Source organism: Natrix helvetica (genome assembly GCF_964273705.1).
Source record: "Natrix helvetica genome assembly, chromosome: 3".
Classification (NCBI taxonomy): Eukaryota; Metazoa; Chordata; class Lepidosauria; order Squamata; family Natricidae; genus Natrix; species Natrix helvetica.
Genome location: NC_138549.1, coordinates 176,686,482 through 176,709,363, shown reverse-complemented (window position 1 = coordinate 176,709,363; position 22,882 = coordinate 176,686,482). Strand labels below are relative to the sequence as shown.

The 22,882-nt window shown below is 43.7% G+C and overlaps 2 protein-coding genes across 2 annotated transcripts in view; both read right to left on the bottom strand.

Annotated features, from left to right (window-relative positions):
* The window catches only part of LOC309389576 (uncharacterized protein), a 43,261-nt gene extending 38,421 nt beyond the window's left edge, over window positions 1-4,840 (bottom strand). Inside the window, exons 1-2 of the mRNA XM_081948126.1 lie at window positions 4,787-4,840; window positions 689-809 (exon numbers count right to left, since the gene is read on the bottom strand). Of these exons, the coding sequence (XP_081804252.1) occupies window positions 689-791 (103 nt within the window). The 5' untranslated portion in view covers window positions 792-809; window positions 4,787-4,840. The remainder of the gene's footprint in view (window positions 1-688; window positions 810-4,786) is intronic.
* A 6,671-nt stretch (window positions 4,841-11,511) lies between these two features.
* Window positions 11,512-22,882, bottom strand: part of EFCAB8 (EF-hand calcium binding domain 8) — a gene marked incomplete at both ends in the record, with an annotated part of 61,502 nt that continues 50,131 nt past the window's right edge. Inside the window, 5 exons of the mRNA XM_081949192.1 lie at window positions 11,512-11,724; window positions 13,479-13,577; window positions 15,546-15,747; window positions 16,785-16,917; window positions 18,185-18,353. Coding sequence (XP_081805318.1) covers window positions 11,512-11,724; window positions 13,479-13,577; window positions 15,546-15,747; window positions 16,785-16,917; window positions 18,185-18,353 — 816 coding nt within the window. The remainder of the gene's footprint in view (window positions 11,725-13,478; window positions 13,578-15,545; window positions 15,748-16,784; window positions 16,918-18,184; window positions 18,354-22,882) is intronic.

Below are 22,882 nucleotides of genomic sequence, written 5' to 3'. Positions count from 1 at the left end.
GGGTACCTGCGAGACCACCTACTGCCACCAGTAGCCTCCCACCGTCCAGTGCGATCCCACAGAGTTGGCCTCCTCAGGGTGCCGTCGGCCAAACAGTGTCGGCTGGTGACCCCCAGGGGGAGACCCTTCTCTGTGGGAGCGCCTTCCCTCTGGAATGAGCTGCCCCCGGAGCTTTGCATAATCCCTGACCTCCGGTCCTTCTGACGCGCCCTAAAAAGTTGGCTTTTCCAGCAAGCCAGCCTGGCCTGTTAATTTTATCTCATTTTTAAATGTTAGTGTTATATTAATTGGTTTTGTTTTTTGGATTGTTTCTAATTTCCTTTTAACTTTTGTAATATGTGTTTTTTAACGCTGTACGCCGCCTTGAGTCCTTTGGGAGAAGGGCGGCATATGAATCCAATAAAACAAAACAAAAAAACAAAAAAACAGAAGAGTAGCTTGTGACAGCGCACGTGCCCACAGAGAGGGCTGTGCGTGCCACCTCTGCCATAGGTTCGCCATCATGGGTATAAGCTTTCCTGTTGGAGCATAGCTCGGACTAGAAGGCCTCCAAGGTCTCATCCAACACCGTTATCCTATTAGGTCCACGGTGAAGTTCATTGTGGAGACACAGCAATAGCCCACTGAGAGAAAGACAAAACCCATCAATTAAGGAGCAGAAGTCAACCTTGTATCTGAGCCCCCTTACAATTTTCCAATGCGCCTTTGGAGATTATACATCCAGTGTTAGCCAACGTCCCATGATAGGAGATACCGGTGAGCAGGACACTCAGAAGGAGAAGCATGGCCATGCTGGCACTTGGAGGAACCTAGAGACAGAGAAGAAGGTCTGGATTAATTCTTAGAATGTACTTGCCCTTGTCTCTAGCCCTTCAGTTGTTGAGGCGATGCAACTAAACATCTTACCTTCTTGTATTTTAGACTAGGGGTGTCCAAACTTGGGAACTTTAAGACTTGTGGACTTCAACTCCCAGAATTCACCAGCCAGCTCTGCTGGCTGGGGAATTCTGGAGTTGAAGTCCACAAGTCTTAAAGTTCCCACGATTGGACACCCCTGTTTTAAACAATAGTTTATTTGTGCATTTTCACTTAACATGCATAAGAGATTCTTCTGCTTGAGCAGGGGGCTGGACTAGAAGACCTCCAAGGTCCCTTCCAGCTCATTCATTCTATTCTGCTTTGTGAACAGTGTATTGTCTGGGTCAAATGCTTACATAAGAATGTTTTCCAAGCTCCTAATTTCTGCCTCTATTATCAAATCATTTACAAAACAAATCCCCTGTTTGAAAATACTCCATATCTTCCTTTTCTTTTAATGTTAGTCTCCATTTCTGTGCAATCTAATATTTTTTTAATTACATCTTCTTCTCTCAGCGTTTCCTCGTTTTTCCAATACTATACAATTCTTGTGCCGTCTAAACATGCAATATTAAATACAAATTCCCCTTATTATATTTTTCTGGTATTATGCCTAACAAAAATATTTCTGGCTTATAATCTATAGGCAGCTTTAAGATTTTTTCTGGCCATGAAGAGGGAACTTAAGTGGGTTATGTAAATAAAGAACCTGGTCTGCCCTGAATGTCATCCCAAAAATACATCAGATTGAAGTAATCACAACAGCGGAAAGAGGGAAGGGAGAGAGGAAGGAAAGGCAGCAAGAGGAGAGGGAAAGATACGAAGGAGAAGGAGAAGGAAAGAAGAAAGGGGAAAGGAGAGGAAGACGTGGAGGGGGAGTAAGAGTAGGAGAGAGAGCAGGAAGGGGAGGAAGAGGGGAGGAGTAGGGAAGAGGAAGGGGAAGAAGAAAAGGGAAAGGAGAGGAGGAAATAAGAAAGTAGATAAGAAGGGAGGGAAGGAGAGAAGGAGAGGGAAGGAAAAGTAGGTTTGTGGTAAAATAAGATGGACGAATGGGATGGTAGGAAGAGCCGTCCCGATTACCACTATATATTAAATTTTTTAGATGGAGAAAAGAATTGCTATAAATGTTTTTTATAATGTTTTTTTAATTTTCATACAAATAACCACATGTATACTGTTACATAACCAACATTATTTTGTATTATTAAATATTTACGTCAATTCGTCTTACCATCAACACCCAAAAACTATTATTGGCTCTTCTGCTCTCCATACACCATATTTGGACCCTAACCATCACTTTCCTCTCCCTCTCTCCTCCCCTCCTCTACCTCCTTTCTTCCCTCTATCATCTTTCTCTTCTCTACTTCCCCTTCCTCTCTTCTTCTCCTCTCTCCTCTTTCCACTTCCTCTTTCTCTCCTCCTCTCCCCCCGACACCCTCTCTCCTAACCCTCTCTCTTCCTCCTCTTATCTCTCTTCTTTCTTCCCCACCCTTCATCTCATTTGCATGGTGTATTTCAGCCTCTGAGCAAGCTCCATTTTATGTTGATGGTCTTTATAATTCCATTTTAATAAACATCTTTAATTTTAACATATATCCTCCTTCCTCTTTTTTTGAAAAAAAAAAGTATGTATATATAGCAATTATATTTTTAACACACACACCCCAACTTATTTTGGGCCGAAATGTGGACCTGGTTACAAGAATTGTTATAATGTTAAAAGATACACACACAATATTAATAACTGTGAGAATGTATATTTGTGAATGTGTGTATGGAGAATAAAAATCAAAGAAACTTTTGTAAGTTGAAAAGAACCATTTTTTCTAACCATGTATGTATTTTTATCCAAGAATCCTTTGCTTTCACACACATCCACCACATGTGATAGTATGTGCCCAGTGTCTAGAAATCTTATCTTCTATTCTTCATTGCTAAAATACCAGGTCAACTTAACTGATCCAGGACAAAGACTTTCTTCCTTAAAAAAATACAACATCCTTTGTATGCTGTGTGCAATACAAGATAAAATTACACAAACGAAGGGCTCATTCTGCATTTGCAGTTACTGTCTAAAACTGCCTGTTTTTGATGGGTGGGGGCAGGTGGAAGTTTGATTAACTGTCACAGCCAGGGTCCTCATTCTTTTCGGCCATACTCCCAGGGTGGGTGTTGCAAGTTAAACAGTAGGAAGGCGTCTTAGATACGTTTGCAGCCTGGAGTTGTTTGTAAAAATTATTTGTTAAGTTTATGTGCCACCCCTCTCGCTCCTGTTGACTCTAATAAAGGTGGGATAGAGCTAGTCATCGGCTTACGACCACAATCCAGCCCCCAAAAATTCTGTTACTAAGCAAGACATTGGTTTGGTGAGTTTTGTCCTGTTTTATGACTTTTCTTGCCACAATTGTTAAGTGAATCACTGCAGTTGCTAAAGTAGGTTGTGACACGAGGCCAACTTCCCCATTGACGTGGCTCGTCAAAACGACACAAAAGAGGATCACGAGACCCCCAGGACATCACAACCGTCACAAATGCGAGTCTGTTGCCAAGCATCCAAATTAAATGAGCTGTTGTACGTGGGTCATTAAACCAACTGTTGTAAGTTGAGGATAACCATGTGTCTGAAGTGGTGTAGGACTTCCTGCCTATGGAGGGGGTTGGACTAGAAGACCTCCAAGGTCCCTTCCCACTCTGTTATTCCATTCTGCTCTACTCTACTCTACTCTATTCCTGTTCCTGTTCTATTCTATTCTTTCATTCTTATTTCTATTCTATTCTTTTGTTCTTATTCCTATTCTATTCTATTCTATTCTTTCATTCTTATTTCTATTCTATTCTTTCGTTCTTATTTCTATTCTATTCTTTCGTTCTTATTTCTATTCTATTCTTTCGTTCTTATTTCTATTCTATTCTTTCGTTCTTATTCCTATTCTATTCTATTCTTTCATTCTTATTTCTATTCTATTCTTTCGTTCTTATTTCTATTCTATTCTATTCTTTCGTTCTTATTTCTATTCTATTCTATTCTTTCATTCTTATTTCTATTCTATTCTTTCGTTCTTATTTCTATTCTATTCTATTCTATTCTATTCTTTCGTTCTTATTTCTATTCTATTCTTTCGTTCTTATTCCTATTCTATTCTATTCTTTTGTTCTTATTTCTATTCTGTTCTATTCTTATTCCATTCCATTCCTATTCTACTCTATTCTATTCTACTCTATTCTATTCTACTCTATTCTATTCTATTCTATTCTTTCATTCTTATTTATATTCTATTCTTATTCCATTCCATTCCATTCCTATTCTATTCTATTCTACTCTACTCTATTCCATTCTTTCATTCTTATTTCTATTCTATTCTTTCATTCTTATTTCTACTCTATTCTGTTCTTATTCCATTCTATTCCTATTCTATTCTATTCTGCTCTACTCTATTCTATTCTATTCTTTCGTTCTTGTTTCTATTCTATTCCTTCATTCTTATTTCTATTCTATTCTCTATTCTGTTCTGTTCCTTTTCTGTTCTATCCTACACTACCCTATCCTATCCTATCCTATTTCTTACTTACTTATTTACTCTACTCTATTGTATTCTATTATTATTCTATTCCTATTCCTATTCTATTCAATTCAGTCAATGGACTACCTGTACGAATAACACACACACACACAAACACACACACACACACACACACACACACACAGATTGGAAGAGGAAGCCCCCACAAAGCAGCCAAAAGAAATGAGGAATAGATACGGGCAGCAGCATCACTCCTTCCAAGTCAAAGAGGGACCCATTGTCCACAACGGGTGGGGCAGGCAGGACCTTCACCTCATATGTTCAACCTTGGGGTGGGAAAGTGTAGATCGGGGGGGGGGTTCTGCCTCCAGAGGCCCCCTCTTGACCCCTTCCTTGCACCTTACCTCTTGCAGGCCTGTTTGATCTAGATCGGACCGTCGGCAGCTGCCTTCCCCAGACCTCGCCCAGCCAGGAACAAAGTGTCCTTATAAAGCACAAAGGAGCCGGAGAATGGAGCCAACAATGCGGGAGGCGTGCCTAAGAGAAGCCCTCGCTCGTGTGGGGGATGACAGAGCCTCGCTCCGGAGAAGATCAGAGCAGAACAGAGGGTAACAGGGGGGGGGGGGGCTTGGAGGTCTTCTAGTCTGACCCCCTGCCCAAGCAGCAGATGCCCTATTACCTTGGACAAATAGTGGTCCAATCTCTTCTTAAAATCCTCCAGTGATGGAGCCCCCACAACTTCTGGTGGCAAGCAGTTCCACTGGTTTGTTCTTCTCACTATTGGGAAGTGTCTCCTTAGTTCTAGGTTGCTTCTCTCCTTGATGACTTTCCATCCGTTGCTCCTTCAGGAGCATACTTCTTGCACAGAACATCCATCCTGCATGGACAGGATTATGGGAATGGACAGGATTAGAAGAACACCTGACGGCCGTGACCAGGGAGGCTTTTTACCAGATTCGCCTGGTATGCCAGTTGCGCCCCTTCCTGGATCGGGATGCTCTGTGCACAGTCACTCAGGCCCTCGTCCTTTCTCGCTACTGCAACGCTCTCTGCATGGGGCTGCCCTTGAAGAGCACCCGGAGGCTTCAGCTGGTCCAGAATGCAGCTGCGCGGGTTGTCATGGCGGTATCTAGGTGCTCCCATGTCACACCCCTTTTAGGCGGCCTGCACTGGTTGCCAGTTGTTTTCCGGGTGCAATTCAAGGTATTATGACCTTTAAAGCGCTCCGTGGCTTAGGCCCAGGGTACCTGCGAGACCACCTACGGCCACCAGTAGCCTCCCACCGTCCAGTACGATCCCACAGAGTTGGCCTCCTCAGGGTGCCGTCGGCCAGACAGTGTCGGCTGGTGACCCCCAGGGGGAGAGCCTTCTCTGTGGGAGCGCCTTCCCTCTGGAATGAGCTGCCTCCGGAGCTCCGCATAATCCCTGACCTCTGGTCCTTCCGACGCACCCTAAAAAGTTGGCTTTTCCAGCAAGCCAGCCTGGCCTGTTAATTTTATCTAATTTTTAAAATGTTCTTGTTATATTAATTGGGTTTGTTTTTTTGGATTGTTTCTAATTTCCTTTTAACTTTTGTAATATGTGTTTTTATAATGCTGTACGCTGCCCTGAGTCCTTTGGGAGAAGGGCGGCATATAAATCCAATAAAACAAGACAAACAAAACAAACAAACATGAGGTAACATCTCTTGCCTGCCCCCCCCTCCCAAATGCATCTTCATTGACCACCGGTCCCTCACCAAAGAGCTCTGGGCATCCCTCAAGAGGAATCAGCACTCAGATCACTTCCGGTTTCCAAAGGCGATGGACATTGGTCCGCTGTTCGCTTCTCCAGTGGGCTCCTTTTAGGAGCACAGGCAGTCTTGGAGGGACCACCTGCCATAGGGCGGCTTGCTGGAACCCCCCAGATAGGCAGCAGCCATGGGGGGGTCTCCAGTTTCACCTCAGGAGCTGGGGAGCATAGGGGGTGCATAACAGCACCTTCGCTGAATGGATTCCGGAAGGAAAGAGTTAACTACATGCAGCGGCTAAAGTGCTGGAGGTGAGAAATTCGCTCCAATCTCCTTAATTGCTTTCAACTGATGAGCAGCGGCTTTTTTATAAGTTGTGGATTCAATCTGTTTGAAGTAGGAAGATTGGAGGGGGGTTTGTTTTTTTTCTTCTACCCCTCTCAGGCAAAGCGGCATTTGGACTGTCTCTCAATCTCGGAATAGAGAGAGAGAGCAAAAAGTTGAATTAGCCACTTAAACTAACTATGTGAAAAGATTTATATCATAACTGCAAGAGCTGATTGCTGAGTTGTTTTGAAAGCTTTATGGAAGTTTTTAATGTTCTACTCCTGATTCCGAGGAGGAGCCAAGATGGCCTGCTTCCTTCTTCTTCTTCGCACTTATAAATGAAGTCTGCCTTTTGAAACTACCTTTGAAGAAAGTCTGGCTTTATATTATCCCCCCTGAAGGACTCTTGGAGCCTCTCCTGTTAATTGGTCTTTCTGGATTTGGATTATTTGATTTCTTGTGTGTGTGTGTGTGTGTGTGTGTGTGTGTGTGTGTGTGACTTCTTGGTTTGGAACTGTGACAGAGAGTTAATTTTCACTTTTGGATTTGCCTGTCTTCTCGGACTCGCTCGGCTGCGAGCTTCACAGACGCAATTTCTTTTGCAAAAGATTTATACTTTTTCTGAACTTAGACAATGGGGCCCAGAAAACCACCTACAGGCAAAGCAGCCTCGGCACCGACTTCTACTGCATCCAGTCCAACGATTCAACAGAAAAAAATTTCATCATTTTCACAAGAAAGGACTGGAGAGAGTTCAAAAGATTTATCTGTTACTCAAATGTTTCAAGCTCTAATGCAGGGTCAAAATGAGTTGAAAAAGGAGGTAGCAGATTTTAGAGAAGAGCTTAAAAGTGTGCAGCAACAAATAAAAGAAAATAAACAGAGAATTGGTGTGCTGGAGGAGGAAGCAGCTGGGCTGGGGGAGGAGGTTAAGGCAGTCCAGAAGGGGAATATAGAATTGGAAAATTTTATGGCAACTTCTGTTCCACTCACTAATTGTTCTAACTGTCAGGAAATTTCTCCTCAGTTCTTGGTTGATTCTCTCCTTGATTAGTTTCCACCCATTGCTTCTTGTTTTACACTCAGGTGCTTTGGAGAATAGTTTGACTCCCTCTTCTTTGTGGCAACCCCTGAGATATTGGAATAATGCTATCATGTCTCCCCTAGTCCTTCTTTCTCTTAAGCTAGACATATCCAGTTCCTGCAACCGTTCTTCATATGTTTTAGCCTCCAGTCCCCTAATCCTCTTTGTTGCTCCTCTCTGCACTCTTTCTAGAGTCTCCACATCTTTTCTACATCGTGCTGACCAAAACTGGATGCAAATATTCCAAGTGTGGCCTTCCCAAGGCCTTATGAAGTGGTATTAACACTTCACCTGATCTTGGCTGTCCATTATTTGCACACACCTGAGAATGGACAACCTGTCTTTACAAGCTGTGACTGTTAGGATCTGGCCCCGTGATGGCGAACGTATGGCACGCATGGCGCAGGGGGCACACAGAGCCGTATCAGTGGGCATGTGAGCTCAGCTCCAGCCAGCTAATTTCTGGCCCTTCTGGACCCACCAGAAGTTGGGAAACAAATTGTTTTCGCCCTCCCCAGGCTCCTAGAAAAGCTCTGGAGCCTGGCGAGAGCAAAAAACGGACCGCAGTTGGCAAATGGGCCGTTTTCAGCCTCCGGAGAGCTTCCGGGGGAAGGGCTTTTTCACCCTCCCCAGGCTCCTAGAAAGAGTTTGGAGCAGTGGTGGGTTCCGGATCCCGTTCCAACCAGTACAGTTGGAACGGGCCCGGCGTCGCCCACATGGATGAGAGCAGCACCTGCGCACATGTGCATGGTGCATGCATGTATCGTACCTGCCTGTGATGCCTCTGCAAGCCTCTGCGATGCTCCAGCTGCTCGGGGGAGCATCACTCAGGTGTCGTACGCAGCATGCACATGCGCGGAAGCGCCAAAGGCTTAAAGGAGAGGTAAGGAGCTCTGGCGGGCAGGTGGGCCATCCGGAACACCGTATCAGAACGGTATCCGGTGCTCTGGGCAGGCTCCAGTACGGCCCTACCAGGGCATACCGCCTGCAACCCACCACTGGTCTGGAGCCTGGGGAGGGCAAAAAGTGGGTCCCCCATGCCATCACATGCCAAAAGCAGGGGAGCATTGGGGGGGGTGTCGCATGCGCATTTGTGGGGGGAGGGTGCATAGAATTATGGGTATGGGCACGAGCGGGTATGACCCCCCGCGCTCCCCCCACTTTTGGCACATGACAAGCTATCCCCGGTCTAGCCATAATCAGGGAAGGAGAGGAGAGGAGGGGAGGGCACTAAATAGGTAAGGGGAGGAAGAGGAGGAGGCGGAAGGAAAAGTAGGGGAAGGAAATAGAAAAGGGGGAAGAGAAGCAGAAGAGAGGAGAGGGGGGAGAAGGAGGAGAAGGAGGGGACAGGGAGGGAGGGGGAGGGGAGGGAAGTTGGACTAGAAGACCTCTAAGGTCCATTCCAACTTTGTCATTCTGAGGACTACCGATATTTTATATTCTGATAAACCAGGGGTGTCCAAACTTGGGAACTTTAAGACTTGTGGATTTCAACTCCTAGAATTCCCCAGCCAGCCATGCTGGCTGGGGAATTCTGGGAGTTGAAGTCCACAAGTCTTAAAGTTCCCAAGTTTGGACACCCCTGTGATAAACTAAGACAACTTTGAAACCGTAAGCAAAGCCGACCAGCCCATCTTCCCTTCAAAATGGATCCTAAGTACTGGTGAGATTCAGTTGGCCCAGACCAGTTCAGGGGAACCAGTACTGACCTCCTGTGGGTGGGCCACTCCACCTGCCCCGGCACTATGCTGCCCTATTTGTCCACGTTTTCTGAGCCACGTGTATGTGTGCAAGCCGTGCGCTCAAGCAAAGCACATACGGGAAAGCCGCACACGCACCCACATTTTTGGTGTGTGGCAAACCCACCGCTGACCAGAAGCCCCTCTAAAAACCTGCTCTAGAATCTCTGACGGGGTAGCTTATTCATCAGCCCAGAATGCAGGGGTGAATTGCTACCAAAATGCTATTGGTTTACAGAACCGGCAGTAAAAAAAATGCTTTAAAAAGTATTTTAAAAACTGTTCCGATGATCGCACATCACACAGCTGAACTTCAGAACTTTAATTTTTTTACTTTTTAAGCATTTTTTTACTACAGGTTCTCCAGAAACGTGGAGGTGGGGGAATCTGTTTTTGCTCCCAGCAGGCTTCAAAGAAAGAAAGAAAGAAAGAAAGAAAGAAAGAAAGAAAGAAAGAAAGAAAGAAAGAAAGAAAGAAAGAAAGAAAGAAAGAAAGAAAGAAAGAAAGAAAGAGGGAGGGAGGGAGGGAGGGAGGGAGGGAGGGAGGGAGGGAGGGAGGGAGGGAGGGAGGGAGGGAGGGAAGGAAGGAAGAAAGAAAGAAAGAAAGAAAGAAAGAAAGAAAGAAAGAAAGAAAGAAAGAGGAAGGGAGGGAGGGAGGGTGGGAGGGAAAAGAAAGAAGGAAAAGAAAGAGAAAGAAAGGAAAGAAGGAAGAAAAAAGATGGAAGGAAAAGAGAGAGTGAAAGGAAGGAAGGAAGGAAGGAAGGAAGGAAGGAAGGAAAGAAAGAAAGAAAGAAAGAAAGAAAGAAAGAAAGAAAGAAAGAAAGAAAAGAGAAAGAAAGGGAGGGAGGGAGGGAGAGAAAAAGGAGAGGAAGGAAGGACTACAAACCCTAGATGCAGCTTCAGAGGATTATCCAGGGCTGGAAGGGACCTGGAGGTCATCTAGTCCAACCCTGCTCCAGCAGGACATTGTTAAAGTAAGTTTCTATCTTTTGATCCCCCGGTCACATGACTACATAGCCACACCCACCCAGTCACATGACCCACCACCACCAAGACATGCCCACAGAACCGGTAGAAAAAAAAATAGATTTCACCACTGCCAGAATTGCCTTCTCCAGGGGGGACCCTCCTCCATCCTCCTTTGGGCCAAGAGCCATGGGACTTCCAGGACTTCGGTCAAGGCCCTGAGGATTTAATAGCTGCCAGATGATGTCAGGTTGTAAGATGTCATTTGTAAGCTGAACGCTAGACTGATGAAATGAGGATGATTCATTGCAGCTATGGTATAGCCCTTTTAAGACTCTGATGGTTGTATTTGCAAAAAATTGGAAAAATGAGAAAATATCAACGCAGGAGGAAACTATCCCAAAAATAATGGAATGTGCGGAAATGAGTAAATTGACATTTGAAATTGGAGAACAAGAAGATGAACAATTTTATAAGGTTTGGGATTTGTTTTATCAATGGTTGGATAAAAAATCATGGTAACAGAAAATATTGAAGAATTTTTTTATATTTTAAGAATAATAGAATGATATATGCAATACTATAAGGGTTTAGCGCATTGTTAAACAGATTAGAATGATGCAATGGAATGATGTTGTATGCATGAATTCAATATTTAGAATATTCTATTTAAAATTAAGGAATAATAATTATAGTTGAAGAATTGATATATAACAATAAGGTACTTATGTTTATCTATTGAACAAGTTGTGATTTGATATATAATTATAAGTGGTGACCATGGAAAGGGCGCACAAAATTTTGTAACCAAACGACACACTATATGAAATGGCAGAAGGTTGTATATGTTTATGTTTTTGTTTGTCTTTGTTTAAAAAATTTAAAAAAACTTTTCAAAAAAAAGACTCTGATGGGAGGGCCACACAAGTCTATATATAGGTGGCTATAAGAGGGTGTTTTCTTCTTCTCGACGTGTATTCAGTTCTCTCCTTGTGTCTGTAAGTGGACGGTAAGGGATTTTACCTTCTGCATGTGTTTGCCTGTATATAGTTGCAAATAAACCACTGCTAATTGTCTTAAAGCTGTGTGTGCTATGTTATTGCTCCTGGGTGTATCGCATACAGCTAGCCACACTGCCCAAAACTCTGACAACTTCTGTTTATTTTCACGCTTCGGCCGCTTAAAACCCTTTTGCAAAAAATCCTCTGCAGGGATGCGGGGACGGGGACGGATCGGGCCTGGAAAGACTTGCGAGTTTGAGCTCCTGAACCTTTGGGTCGTGGGTTCACTCCTTGACAACGAGGGCATTCCTGCGTACCATCATGTTCTTCACCGTGGGCTTCATGACACCGGTCAAGGCCATCCATCGTTTGCCCTTCCGGAGACCTTTGATGTCGGCCAAAGCCTGCATCTGTTGGGCTTCCGCCAAAACATCAGGGATTTGAGGACTGATCAACGGGTGAAGGTCCGTGTACTGGATACAGTGGTAGATCCGAGGCTGAGGAAAGAAGATGTGGTTAAACCTGCACGGTCAGACTTGCAGCAACTTAAACCTCTAAAGCCAAAGCTGCATTTTTTTTTCAGGAGGCCACTGGACTTTCTGGCTTTTCTTTGAAGACGTTTCGCTTCTCATCCCAAAAGCTTCTTCAGCTCTGACTGGATGGTGGGGAAGGGAAGGATTTATACTCCTTGCAGATAAAGCTGGTCATTTGCATCCTTTTAGATGGTCGTTGAGGGCACTTGGAGGTTTATCTGAGTGGTGCAAATGGGTGTGGGGCCTTCTTCATATCAGCACATGTCTCACTGGCATTGTCTTGTGTACCCCAAGGAGAAAACACTCAGACACAAACTCAGCAATGTGGTACAGACAGTACAATGCAGTGAGACATGTGCAGATCAGTACATTGGGGAAACAAAACATCCACTTCACAAACGCATGGCACAACACAGGAGAACCAGGATGATAGAGGACTAGATTTGGCCATCCATCTGCATTTAGAAGACAAAGTCCCCTCTTTTGAAGACAGCAAAGTCCACCTTTTGGACAGAGGGGACCACTGGCTTGAAAGAAGGGTCAAAGAGGCCATCTAGGTCCAAATTTAACAGTCCTCAGTCTGATAGATATGACGGAAAAGATGGTCCTTCAAATAACTTGGTCCCAAACCCTGTGCTGAGCCACCTGGTATGTGCAGTACAATGCAGTGAGACATGTGCAGATCGGTACATTGGGGAAACAAAACATCCACTTCACAAACGCATGGCACAACACAGGAGAACCAGGACGACAGAGGACTAGATTCGGCCATCCATCTGCATTTAGAAGGCAAAGGCCCCTCTTTTGAAGACAGCAAAGTCCACCTTTTGGACAGAGAGGACTGCTAGTTTGGAGGAGTGGTCAAAGAGGCCATCTATGTCCAAATTGACCAGCCCTCTCTCAACAGAGGGGGAGGGGTACGACATCATCTATCTCCAGTCTGCAACAAGGACCTTTCTTCAGTTCCAAGAAGGCTCCACACCCATTTGCACCACTCAGGTGACTCTGAAGACACATATAAACCTCCAAGTGGCCTCAAGGACCCTCTAAAGGGATGCAAATGACCAGCAGTCTGCAAGGAGTATAAATCCTTCCTTTCCCTATTATCTGGTCAGAGCTGAAGAAGCTTCTTAGGTAAAAAGTGAAATGTCTTCAAAGAAAAAACAGAAAGTCCAGTTGCCTCTTGAAAAAGCCCCTTTGGGAGAAAAGTCTGCAAGAAAGCCAAGCTCAGAGAGCCTCAAGGACCCCACAGTTATCCTCCTCCTCCTCCTCCTCCTCAACCACTTCTTACTGACACTGATGACAATACCTAGTTTGGTAATGAAACATCTTCAAGGAAAGGTCCAACCTCAGAGGGCACTAAGAACCCAACCATTCTCTTCCTCCTCCCTCCTCCTCCTCTTCCCCACAACCCTCTCTCCCTTGTAGCACTGATGATGTTATCTAGTATGGTAAGAAAACATCTGCAAAAAAAAAAACCAGCCAAGATCAGAGAGCACCAAGGATTCCAAACTTCTATCACAAACCTTCCATTCCGTGACAACAAAACCCAAAACTCTAAACCTTAAACCAGAAATGATCTCTGGAACCCTTAGCAGATGGTGGGACCAGGAACATCAGTGAACTCCCCACCCACTCCAGGAGTTGGCTCATGTGGACCCTCCAGGAGAGGTTCTGAAGTCTCCATCTTCATTCAAAGCTCCCTTGGCTCTGCTCACCTGGTCCTTGTTGGCCACTGAGGCCTTCACCTCCGGAAGCTGCTTCAACAAAGGCCGGCGGGCTTTCTGCTTGTAGGCGTAGCCCAGGATGTCGCTTTTCTGCAGGTGGACGGACAAACCAGGGATGTTACTCATTACCGTATTTTTCAGAGTATAAGAGGCACCTTTTCCCCCACTAAAAGAGGGTGAAAATTTGGGGGCATCTTATATACCGAATGTAGCCCCATCTACCCACCGGCCCCTACCCTCTGACCTCTACTTCCCAGCAATTTACCTCCTTGCAGCAAATGGGGGAAATGGGGCTTGCGGAAGCGGCAATAGACTATGGCAATCCCTGCAGCCTGAAACAGCTGATGATCTGGAGACCCATGCTGAAATTGAAAATGAAAGTGAAACTTGCTGTTTGCTGCAACCAGGTGAATTGCTGGGAGGCAGAGGCAAAAAATTTTCTTCTAATCAGGCTAAACTGAAACAGATTGTTTGCTGCAAGGAGATAAGTCAATAACTATAAATTCCTATAGAATGATCAAATTATTAGACTTATTTTTTAAAGACTGCCCTTATTATTGTTCTAGACAACTTAACAAAATGAAGAAGCTTTTTAAAATAAATGCTTGATCCGAAGAGGCCCAGTGCTATTGTATCTTCTTTTAAACAGCAGAGAATAAGGTATACTTCCAGAAAGCCACATCAATTTTAACAGCATCTGTACAAGTATAGTCTTAAATGTTAACACCACAAACAGTTTATATCGTCTGTACTGTTTGCTGTTTGCTGCAAGGAGGCAAATGGCTGGGAGGCAGAGGCAGATTTTTTTTCCTCTTCTTTTCCTCCCCAAAAGCTAAGTGCATCTTATACATTGGAATGTCTTATACTCTGAAAAATACAGTACTTACCACATTACAAAAAAGATGTGGAGACTTTGGAAAAAGTGCAGAGGAGAGCAACTAAGATGATTAAAAGCCGGAGGACTAAAATGTATGAAGAATGTTTGCAGGATTTGGATTTGGCCAGTCTAGAGAAAAGAAGGACTAGGGGGGACATTATAGCATCTTCCAGTATTTGAAAGGGTCAACCTATTCTCCAAAGCACCAGAAGGAAGACAAGAAACAAGGGATGGAAACTAATCAAGGAGAGAAGCAATCTGGAACTAAGGAGAAACTTTCTAAGAGTGAGGACAATTAACCAGTGGAACAGAAGTTGCCTTCAGAAGTTGTGAAAGCCCCAACACTGGAGGCTTTCAAGAAGAGACTGGACTGCCATTTGTCTGAAATGGAATAGTGTCTCTTGCTTGATCAAGGGGCTGCACTAGAAGACCTCCAAGGTCCCTTCCAGTTCTATTCTGATTGATTGATCTTCTGTAATTCAGACCCACCACCAGTTTTCTCCTAATCTTCTCCGTTGGTGATCTCCAACATCTTCTTGAAACCGCTCACCCTAGTGATGTTCTAAAAGTCTTGATCTTCCTCTCCCAAACTGTATTAGGGTGCTGGTAGAACTCATGCACATACGAGTGTGACTTTTCTGGTGTCAGATGTGAAATATCAGGTACCCACGTGAAGACCCAATTAAACTGATTCATTGCTAATTGTGGCGATGCGCAGGAATCTTCTCAAATAACAATTGACACAATTAGATAGAGATAGATAGATAATATAGAGAAATTAGGTAGGTAGGTAGGCAGGCAGGCAGGTAGGGTAGGGTAAGGCAAGGCAAGGCAAGGCAAGGCAAGGCAAGGTAAGGTAAGGTAAGGTAAGGTAAGGTAAGATAGGTTAGGATAGGGTAGGGTAGGATAGGGTAGGGTAGGGTGGGGTGGGGTAGGGTAGGATAGGATAGGATAGGATAAGAGATAGATAGATAGATAGATAGATAGATAGATAGATAGATAGATAGATAGATAGATGACAGATAGATAGAAGAGAGAGAGAGATGGATGGATGAATGGAGATAGATAGACAGACAGACAGACAGACAGACAGACAAGATGATAGATAGTTATAGAGAGAAAGAGAGAGAGATGGATAGATTTAGATTTAGATTTAGAGAGATGGAGTGAGAGAGACGCACCTTCCCAGACTCCTCCCACTTCTGGAAGGTAGCCTCGATCTGCTCGTCATTATACCAGGTCATCCGTGTCTCTTTCTGGATGAGATCGTGCATCTTCTCCACAGCATCGGTGCTGTAGGAGGGCTTGGGGCTCATCAAGTCCATCAGGAAGGACTGCTGTCTCTTCTGCTGGCTCAGGGTCTTCACGATTTTGCGGGTGCTCCTAAGGGAGGCCAAGAAGACGGGAGGAATGCCCCATGAGCGCCCCAAGAAGGTCCCATGGAATTTTAGAACTTCTAGTCCTAGGGCCAGAAGGGCCCTCAGAAGTCTTCTAATCCAACCTCTCTGCTCAAGGCAGGAGACATTATACCATTCAGGTCAATTGGTGATCCAATCTCTTCTTGAAAACCTCCAGTGATGGAGAACCCATAACTTCTGGAGGAAAGATGTTCCACTAAATAACAGAGTTGGAAGAGACCTTGGAGGTCTTCTAGTCCAACCCCCTGCCCAAGCAGGAGATGCCATACTACCTTAGACAAATAGTTGTCCAGTCTCTTCTTAAAAAGCTCCAATAATGGAGCACCCACAACTTCTTAAGGCAAGTCCTTCCACTGGTTAATTGTTCTAATTTCAGGAATTCTCTCCTTAATTCTAGGTTGCTTCTCTCCTTGATTAGTTTCCACCCATTGCTTCTTGTTCTACCCTCAGGTGCCTTGGAGAATAGTTTGGCTCCCTCTTCTTTGTGGCAACCCCTGAGATATTGGAAGACTGCTATCATGTCTCCCCTAGTCCTTCTCTTCACTAGACCAGCCATGCCCAGTTCCTGCAGCCGTTCTTCATATGTTTGAGCCTCCAGTCCCCTAATCCTCTTTGTTGCTCTTCTCTGCACTCTTTCTAGAGTCTCCACATCTTTTCTACATCGTGGCGGGTAAAACTGAATGCAAATATTCCAAGTGTGGCCTTACCAAAGCCTTATAAAGTGGTATTAACCCTTCACCTGATCTTGATTCTATCCCTCTGTTAATGCAGCCTACAACCTATGTTGGCTTTTTTGGCAGTTGCTGCACACAGCTGGCTCCCATTTAAGTGGTTGTCCACTAGGACTCCAAGATCTCTCTCACAGTTACTACTATTGAGCAAGATACTACCTATACCAAACTCACAAGTCTTAAAGTTGCCCAGTTTGAAGACCTCTGACCTATACTGTACTTGTACATTTATAGACGTATGCATTATGAGCCAAGTGGTCCATTTACTCACTCCCAATGGGGTTGCTGGCCCTCATTGAGGACCTTGAGTGTGTGCAGAGATGCCACTTGACGGATTTCCTCGGGGACTTCTGCTGGAATTAAGTGGGATATTCCCAAACTCCATAACGACTGTCCGAAGGTCCCTGGGAGTCAACCAACAAACAAACTTCTTTTTTTCGAGCTTAACATTTTTATCGGCTTATAAAATAAGATGCAAAATACAAAAAATAAAAAGGAAAACGGTGGGGGGGAAGAGAAGTGAGAAAGGGTAAATATTGACATCCAACTTTCTCTGTTGCAGTAAAATAAGGCATTTACCATTAAATCACCACTTTTTGCTTTTCCATAATAATATCAACCAGCCATTTCTGTAACGATCTTTCAATCGAATCGGTAAAACCCAAATCAGAATTTCATGATGCAAAATAGGTAGCACTATCAATGCTGGAAGGGAGTGGGATTTGCAGAGAGGAGGAGGAGGAGGAAGAGAAGAAGGGGAAGAGGAGGAGGAGGAGGAGGAGGAGGAGGAGGAGGAGGAGGAGGAGGAGGAGGAGGAGGAGGAGGAGGAGGAGGAGAAAGTAAAAGAAACCGTGGGGTCCTTGATGCTCTCTGATCTTAGTGTTTTTCTTGCAGATGTTTCCTGACCCAACTAGGGAACATCATCAATGCTAGAAGGGAGTGGGATTTGTAGAGAGGATGAAGAGGAGAAGAGGAAGGGGAAGAGGAAGGAGAAGAGAAGAGAGAGGAGGAGGGGGAAGAGGAGGAGGAGGAAGACTGTGGGGTCCTTGGTGCTCTCTGAGCTTGGTGGTTTTTTTGAAGATGTTTCCTGACCCAACTAAGTAACATTATCAGTGTTAGAAGGATGTGGGGTTTGCAAGGAAGAGGAGGGGGAGATGAGAGGAGGAAGAAAAAGAAGAGGAAGAGAAGGTTTGTGAAGTCCTTGGTGCTCTCTGAGCTTGGTGGTTTTATTGCAGATAAAGAAGCCAGAGGGGTCTGTGATGAGGAGGTAGAGGAGAAGGGGAGAGGAGAGGAAGAAGAGAAAGAGGAGGAGGAAGGAGGAGGACTGTGGGGTCCTTGGTGCTCTCTGAGCTTGCTGGTTTTCTTGCAGACCTTTCATTATCCATCTAAATAACATCATCAGTGCTAGAAGGCAGTGGGGTTTGCAGAGAGGAGGAGGAACTAGATAACATCACCAGCAATCTATAACACATTTAATGGTAGGTAGAGCAGAGGACCTATTAACACCACCTTCCAGGAAAATTCACCCAAGGGAAACTGAGGTAGGCCACCACAGCCAAAATGTACCAGCTCAGAGAATGCTCCTCTGGGGGGAAAGCCCTCCTCCCCCTGGCCCACCCCGAGTGAGCACCCCCGTTTCCCACCCAAGGCCCCTGAGAATGCCTGACCTACCCATGTGCCTGCCGGTCAAGAGCCAGAGCTTAATGGTGCCATCTTGGCTGGCGGTGAGGACAGCTTTGAACTTCTCCACGTATCGGAGGCTGATCACATTTTTCATGTGTCCCCGCCAAGAACTCAGGCAGGCGGGAGGGATCAGGGTGGTCACCCAGCCTTCGTGTTCCTGCGGAGAAAGAGAGAGGCTGGAGCGCATTGTGGGGAAGCAGAGCCGTCCACAAAAACTTGGAGAAAAAGAGGAAAATGTCTTGTGGCTTGTTGGCCGGAGGAGGAGGAGGAGGAAGTGTGGAAGTCAGGGTCGGAATCAAGGCAACCTGAAAGCTCCAAGGGGGAAGAGGAAATGGAGCTGGCAGAGATAGAGACAGAGGGGAGCCTAGGCCGTCCGTCAGCCCTCAGATGGAGAGTCGACAGGTCTGGAGGTGGCTGATGAGGAAGAGGACAGCTGGATTCAGTGCCTGATGCACAGATGTGCAGAAGGCAGAGGAGAGGAGAGCAGTGGAAATTTATGGGCCGGTCCTTGGGACGGAAGAGCCACCGCTGCTAGTGAAGTCCTTCCCTAGCTCTGGGGATCGAAGGCAGGGGGCGGAGATGAATAGGTGTGGCCGACAACTATTCATCTTCCGGCCAACAGGACTTCTTAGGCTGCAGTGCGAGAGAACCTTTTTGCTGGGGCTGCCGGCACTCCTAAATAAAGGAATCTTTTGACTTCACCTCAGAAATTTTATCGTGTTTGGAGAGCTGGGTCAGAACAAAATGAGGTGATGCAACCATCGTAAATATAGTTCCATCCTCAACATACAACGGTTCACTTAGTGGCTGCTGGAAGTGGCAAACAGCACTGCGAAAAGTGGCTTTTGCACACTTATGTCTGTTCCCGAAGCCCCATGGTTCACGTGATCCAAATTCAGAGGCTTGGCAACTGGCATGTACTTATGACAGTTGCAGCATCCCATGGTCACGTGATCCCCTTTGGCGACCTCCTGACCAGTGAAGTCCATGGGAAGTCGGATTCACTTCACAACCACATGCCGAGCTTAACAACCGCAGTGGTTCACTTCACAACCGTGGCAAGAAAGGTCGTAAAGCTGACAGAACCACTGCCTCGCTTAGCAACCGAAATCTTGGGCTCAATTGTGGTTGCAAGTCCAGCACTACCTGTACATGCTGGTTGCCAAGCACCTAATTCTGAGTGTGTGGCCTCTATGAGAATGCGTAAAATCATGTTTTTATCACCAGTGTCATTTTGAACTGTCATTAAAAAGACGTTTGTAAATCAGGAACTACTGGTATTGTTTAGCACACCAGCTCAATTCTGCACTGGGCCCTGAAAACTAGGATTGGGTTCCTTCTACCATATTGCAACAAAGATGATTAAAGGCCTGGAGACCAAAATATATGAAGAACAGTTGCAGGAATTGAGTTTGTCTAGTTTGATGAAAAGAAGGGGCGTGCCGTCGCGGTGAAACGGTCGGATTTTCCTGGGGTACCGGGATCACTGCCAAACTCTGGTCATTGGACGGTCCATTCGGACCTAAACTGTCCCGTAGAGACAGTGACAGGTAGGGGTACACCCTATCTATCCCAGAGACACCCACAAAGTCTCTGGCGATCTGGGAAAAAGCCCTTTTTGCCAGCAACTAAGAGTCAGCCTTTTGGCTGCTGAAACTGCAGACCGCCCCAAAACGCAAGTGCTGGAAAGAAGCATGTCGATTTGGTGAGAGTTTTAATTCTTTTCTTTTTTAGGGAGAATACCCTAAAACCTGTAGATTTTTCTTAAAAGAAAGAAAGACCGATAAGAGAATAAGCGGCGAACTTAAGAAATAGTTAATTGAAGATTTCCTTTTGCCCCCCCCCCCTTTTTTTTTTTTTTAATGCTGGAAGCCTGACTGGACGCACAAGGCAATTTGATTTTAATTTGGACTAGCTCATTGTGCTTCTCTTCTTACTTTGTTGGATTTCTTGGAATTATTGCTACAATTAAGTTGGAACTGACCTAGAATTTTTTCTCTTTTTATTTACCATATCTTTTTTTTTTTAAAGAGAAAGTTAAAGGCAGAGTGTAACAGTGTAACAAGGATTGAGATTGAAACAAGTAAGAGAAAGAAGGACTAAGGGAGACATGATAGTATTGTTCCAATATCTCAGAGGTTGCCACAAAGAAGAGGGAGTCAAACTATTCTCCAAAGCACCTGAGGATAGAACAAGAAGCAATGGGTGGAAACTAATCAAGGAGAGAAGCAACTTAGAACTGAGGAGAAATTTCCTGACAGTTAGAACAATTAATCAGTGGAACAGCTTGCCTCCAGAAGTTGTGAATGCCCCAACACTGGAAGTCTCTAAGAAGATGTTGGATAGCTATTTGTCTGAAACGGTATAGGGTTTCCTGCCTAGGCAGGGGGTTGGACTAGAAGACCTCCAAGGTCCCTTCCAACTCTACTATTGTATTGTATTGTAAGTATCACTGCCAGCTAGTGGATTTGGAACAATGTTTTTTATTCTTGCATGAATGTTTGGAGAGAAGCTCTTCAAGGTTATTCAGCTAGATATGATAGTGAGAGGAACGCAAGTGTTTCTTGGGAAACTATCAACAGCTGGAAATTTACTTTGAAAGAATAAATAAAAATCTTTCTTTTTAAAGGGGAAGCTTAGAGTGACCTTGGAAAGGTTTTCACCTTATAAAGATTTTGAACTTTTCCTTTTTTTTTTGCTCCTTTTGATGGCAGTTTTTATCTTACCTTGTATTGGAAACTGTGGTTTCACTCTGTCTACTTTTTCTGTTTTGATTTTTTTTCCTCTTTGTCAGAGTGTTTCAAGGGTGCTGGACTAAGGGAAATTTCAACATTTTTAATTTTCTCTTTCCCTTTCTTCTTTTCATAACTTTTTACAAATAAGAATTTTCATTTTTATTTTTTATTTTTATTTTTTCCTTCCTGATTTTTGGTTTCCCATATTATTGCATATTTTTCCCTTCCCCTTTTTCTTCTTTTTGGCCTTTTTTATTGCTGTCTTAATTGTTAGTTATTGTTTTATTGTTTTATTCTTTGTCCCCTCATGGTTAAAAACAAAAACACAAAAAGGAAGATGAGGAAAAAAAATAGCAACTGTTGGCTCCGCAACAACAACCCCCTCCTCTTCACCTGCAGGAGGGCAGAGATCAATACAGATGATGCTTCAACAGGAAAAGGAAAAAGACAAGGGTGTAACATTAGAGGCAATTATGCAAGGAATACAAAAACTAGAAGCAAGAGGAGAGAGTATTGATAAGAGATCGGAAATCATTGAAAAAAGAACGGAGAATATGGAAAAGAGGATGGAAGCAATAGAACAATGAATAGAAAATATAGAACAAAAGACAGGCAAAACAGAAGAAAAAATGAAACTATTCAACAATGGATGATGAAATATTTATTTATTTATTTATTTATTTTATTGAACTTATTAGTCGCCCCCTCTCCCCACAGGGACTCGGGGCGACGTACAGAGCAATAATCAAGATAGCACCATATATCGTGCAGAGGAAGATAGACTACAAAAATCGAAGAAAGGTATGAAGAAAGAGAGAAGAAAATGGAGAATATTGACAGTAGATTGAACACAGTGGAAAAAGATAACAGAAAAATACTGGGATGGGAGATGGATCGGTCAGAATTCTTTTTAAGATTCCAAAGTATAGAAGAAGAAAAAGGTGAGAACTTGGCACAAATAATATCAGAATTATTGAAAAATGTGTTAGAGATAACTCAAGAGAAGATGATAGATGGCATAGATGAGGTGTTTCGAATCTACACAAGATATGCAGTGAGAAATAGACTCCCGAGGGAAGTTCACGTAAGATTTACCAAGAAAATAATTAAATCACAAATTCTACAGAAAACAAGAGATAGAAAATTGGAATATAAGGGGAAGGAGATTGTAGTGCTGAAGACGAGCAATTTTATAAGATATGAGATTTGTTTTATCAGTGGCTGGAAAAAAGAACCTGGAAATGAAAAATGTTTTACTTATGTTTTAATTGAAGGAGAAAAGTGAGAATACAATAATGTTGTTAAATAGACTAATAACAATACAATGTTTTAATTGAAGGAGAAAAGTGAAAATACAATAACGTTGTTAAATAGACTAATAATAATACAATGAAACACTGACATATATATGAATAATTTAGAATTTTTTGTTATAAAATGAAGGACAAAGATAATAATGAATTTATGTACATTTGATAGAGGATTGGTAATATAATATATAACTCTAAGTGCATACTATAAAGATATCCTGTTGAAAATAGTGATAGATATATAAACATAAATACTTGGTAAATTCTTTTATACTGTAAAAATATTTAAAATGAGACAATGATTACATAAAAGTGATACAGAAAAGTTACAGAACATCTCTGTCCCCAGCAAACTAAAATTCATAGGGTTATAAATGCATGTAACATAGATGTGTGTGTGGGTAAGATTATCACTCCTGCTGTCAAGCAAAACCAAGCATGTAATAGTGATTGTCATACCATGTGCATGAATCACACAAGTGGCAAGAAAATAGGGGCAGTCAGGCATAATACAGGTTATGTAGACAGTAAACACAAGGTCAATCAAAATGGACTCAAATGTCTATATACCAATGCACAGAGTATGAGGAATAAACAGGGAGAATTAGAAATTCAAGTAAAAGAGGGCAGATATGATATTA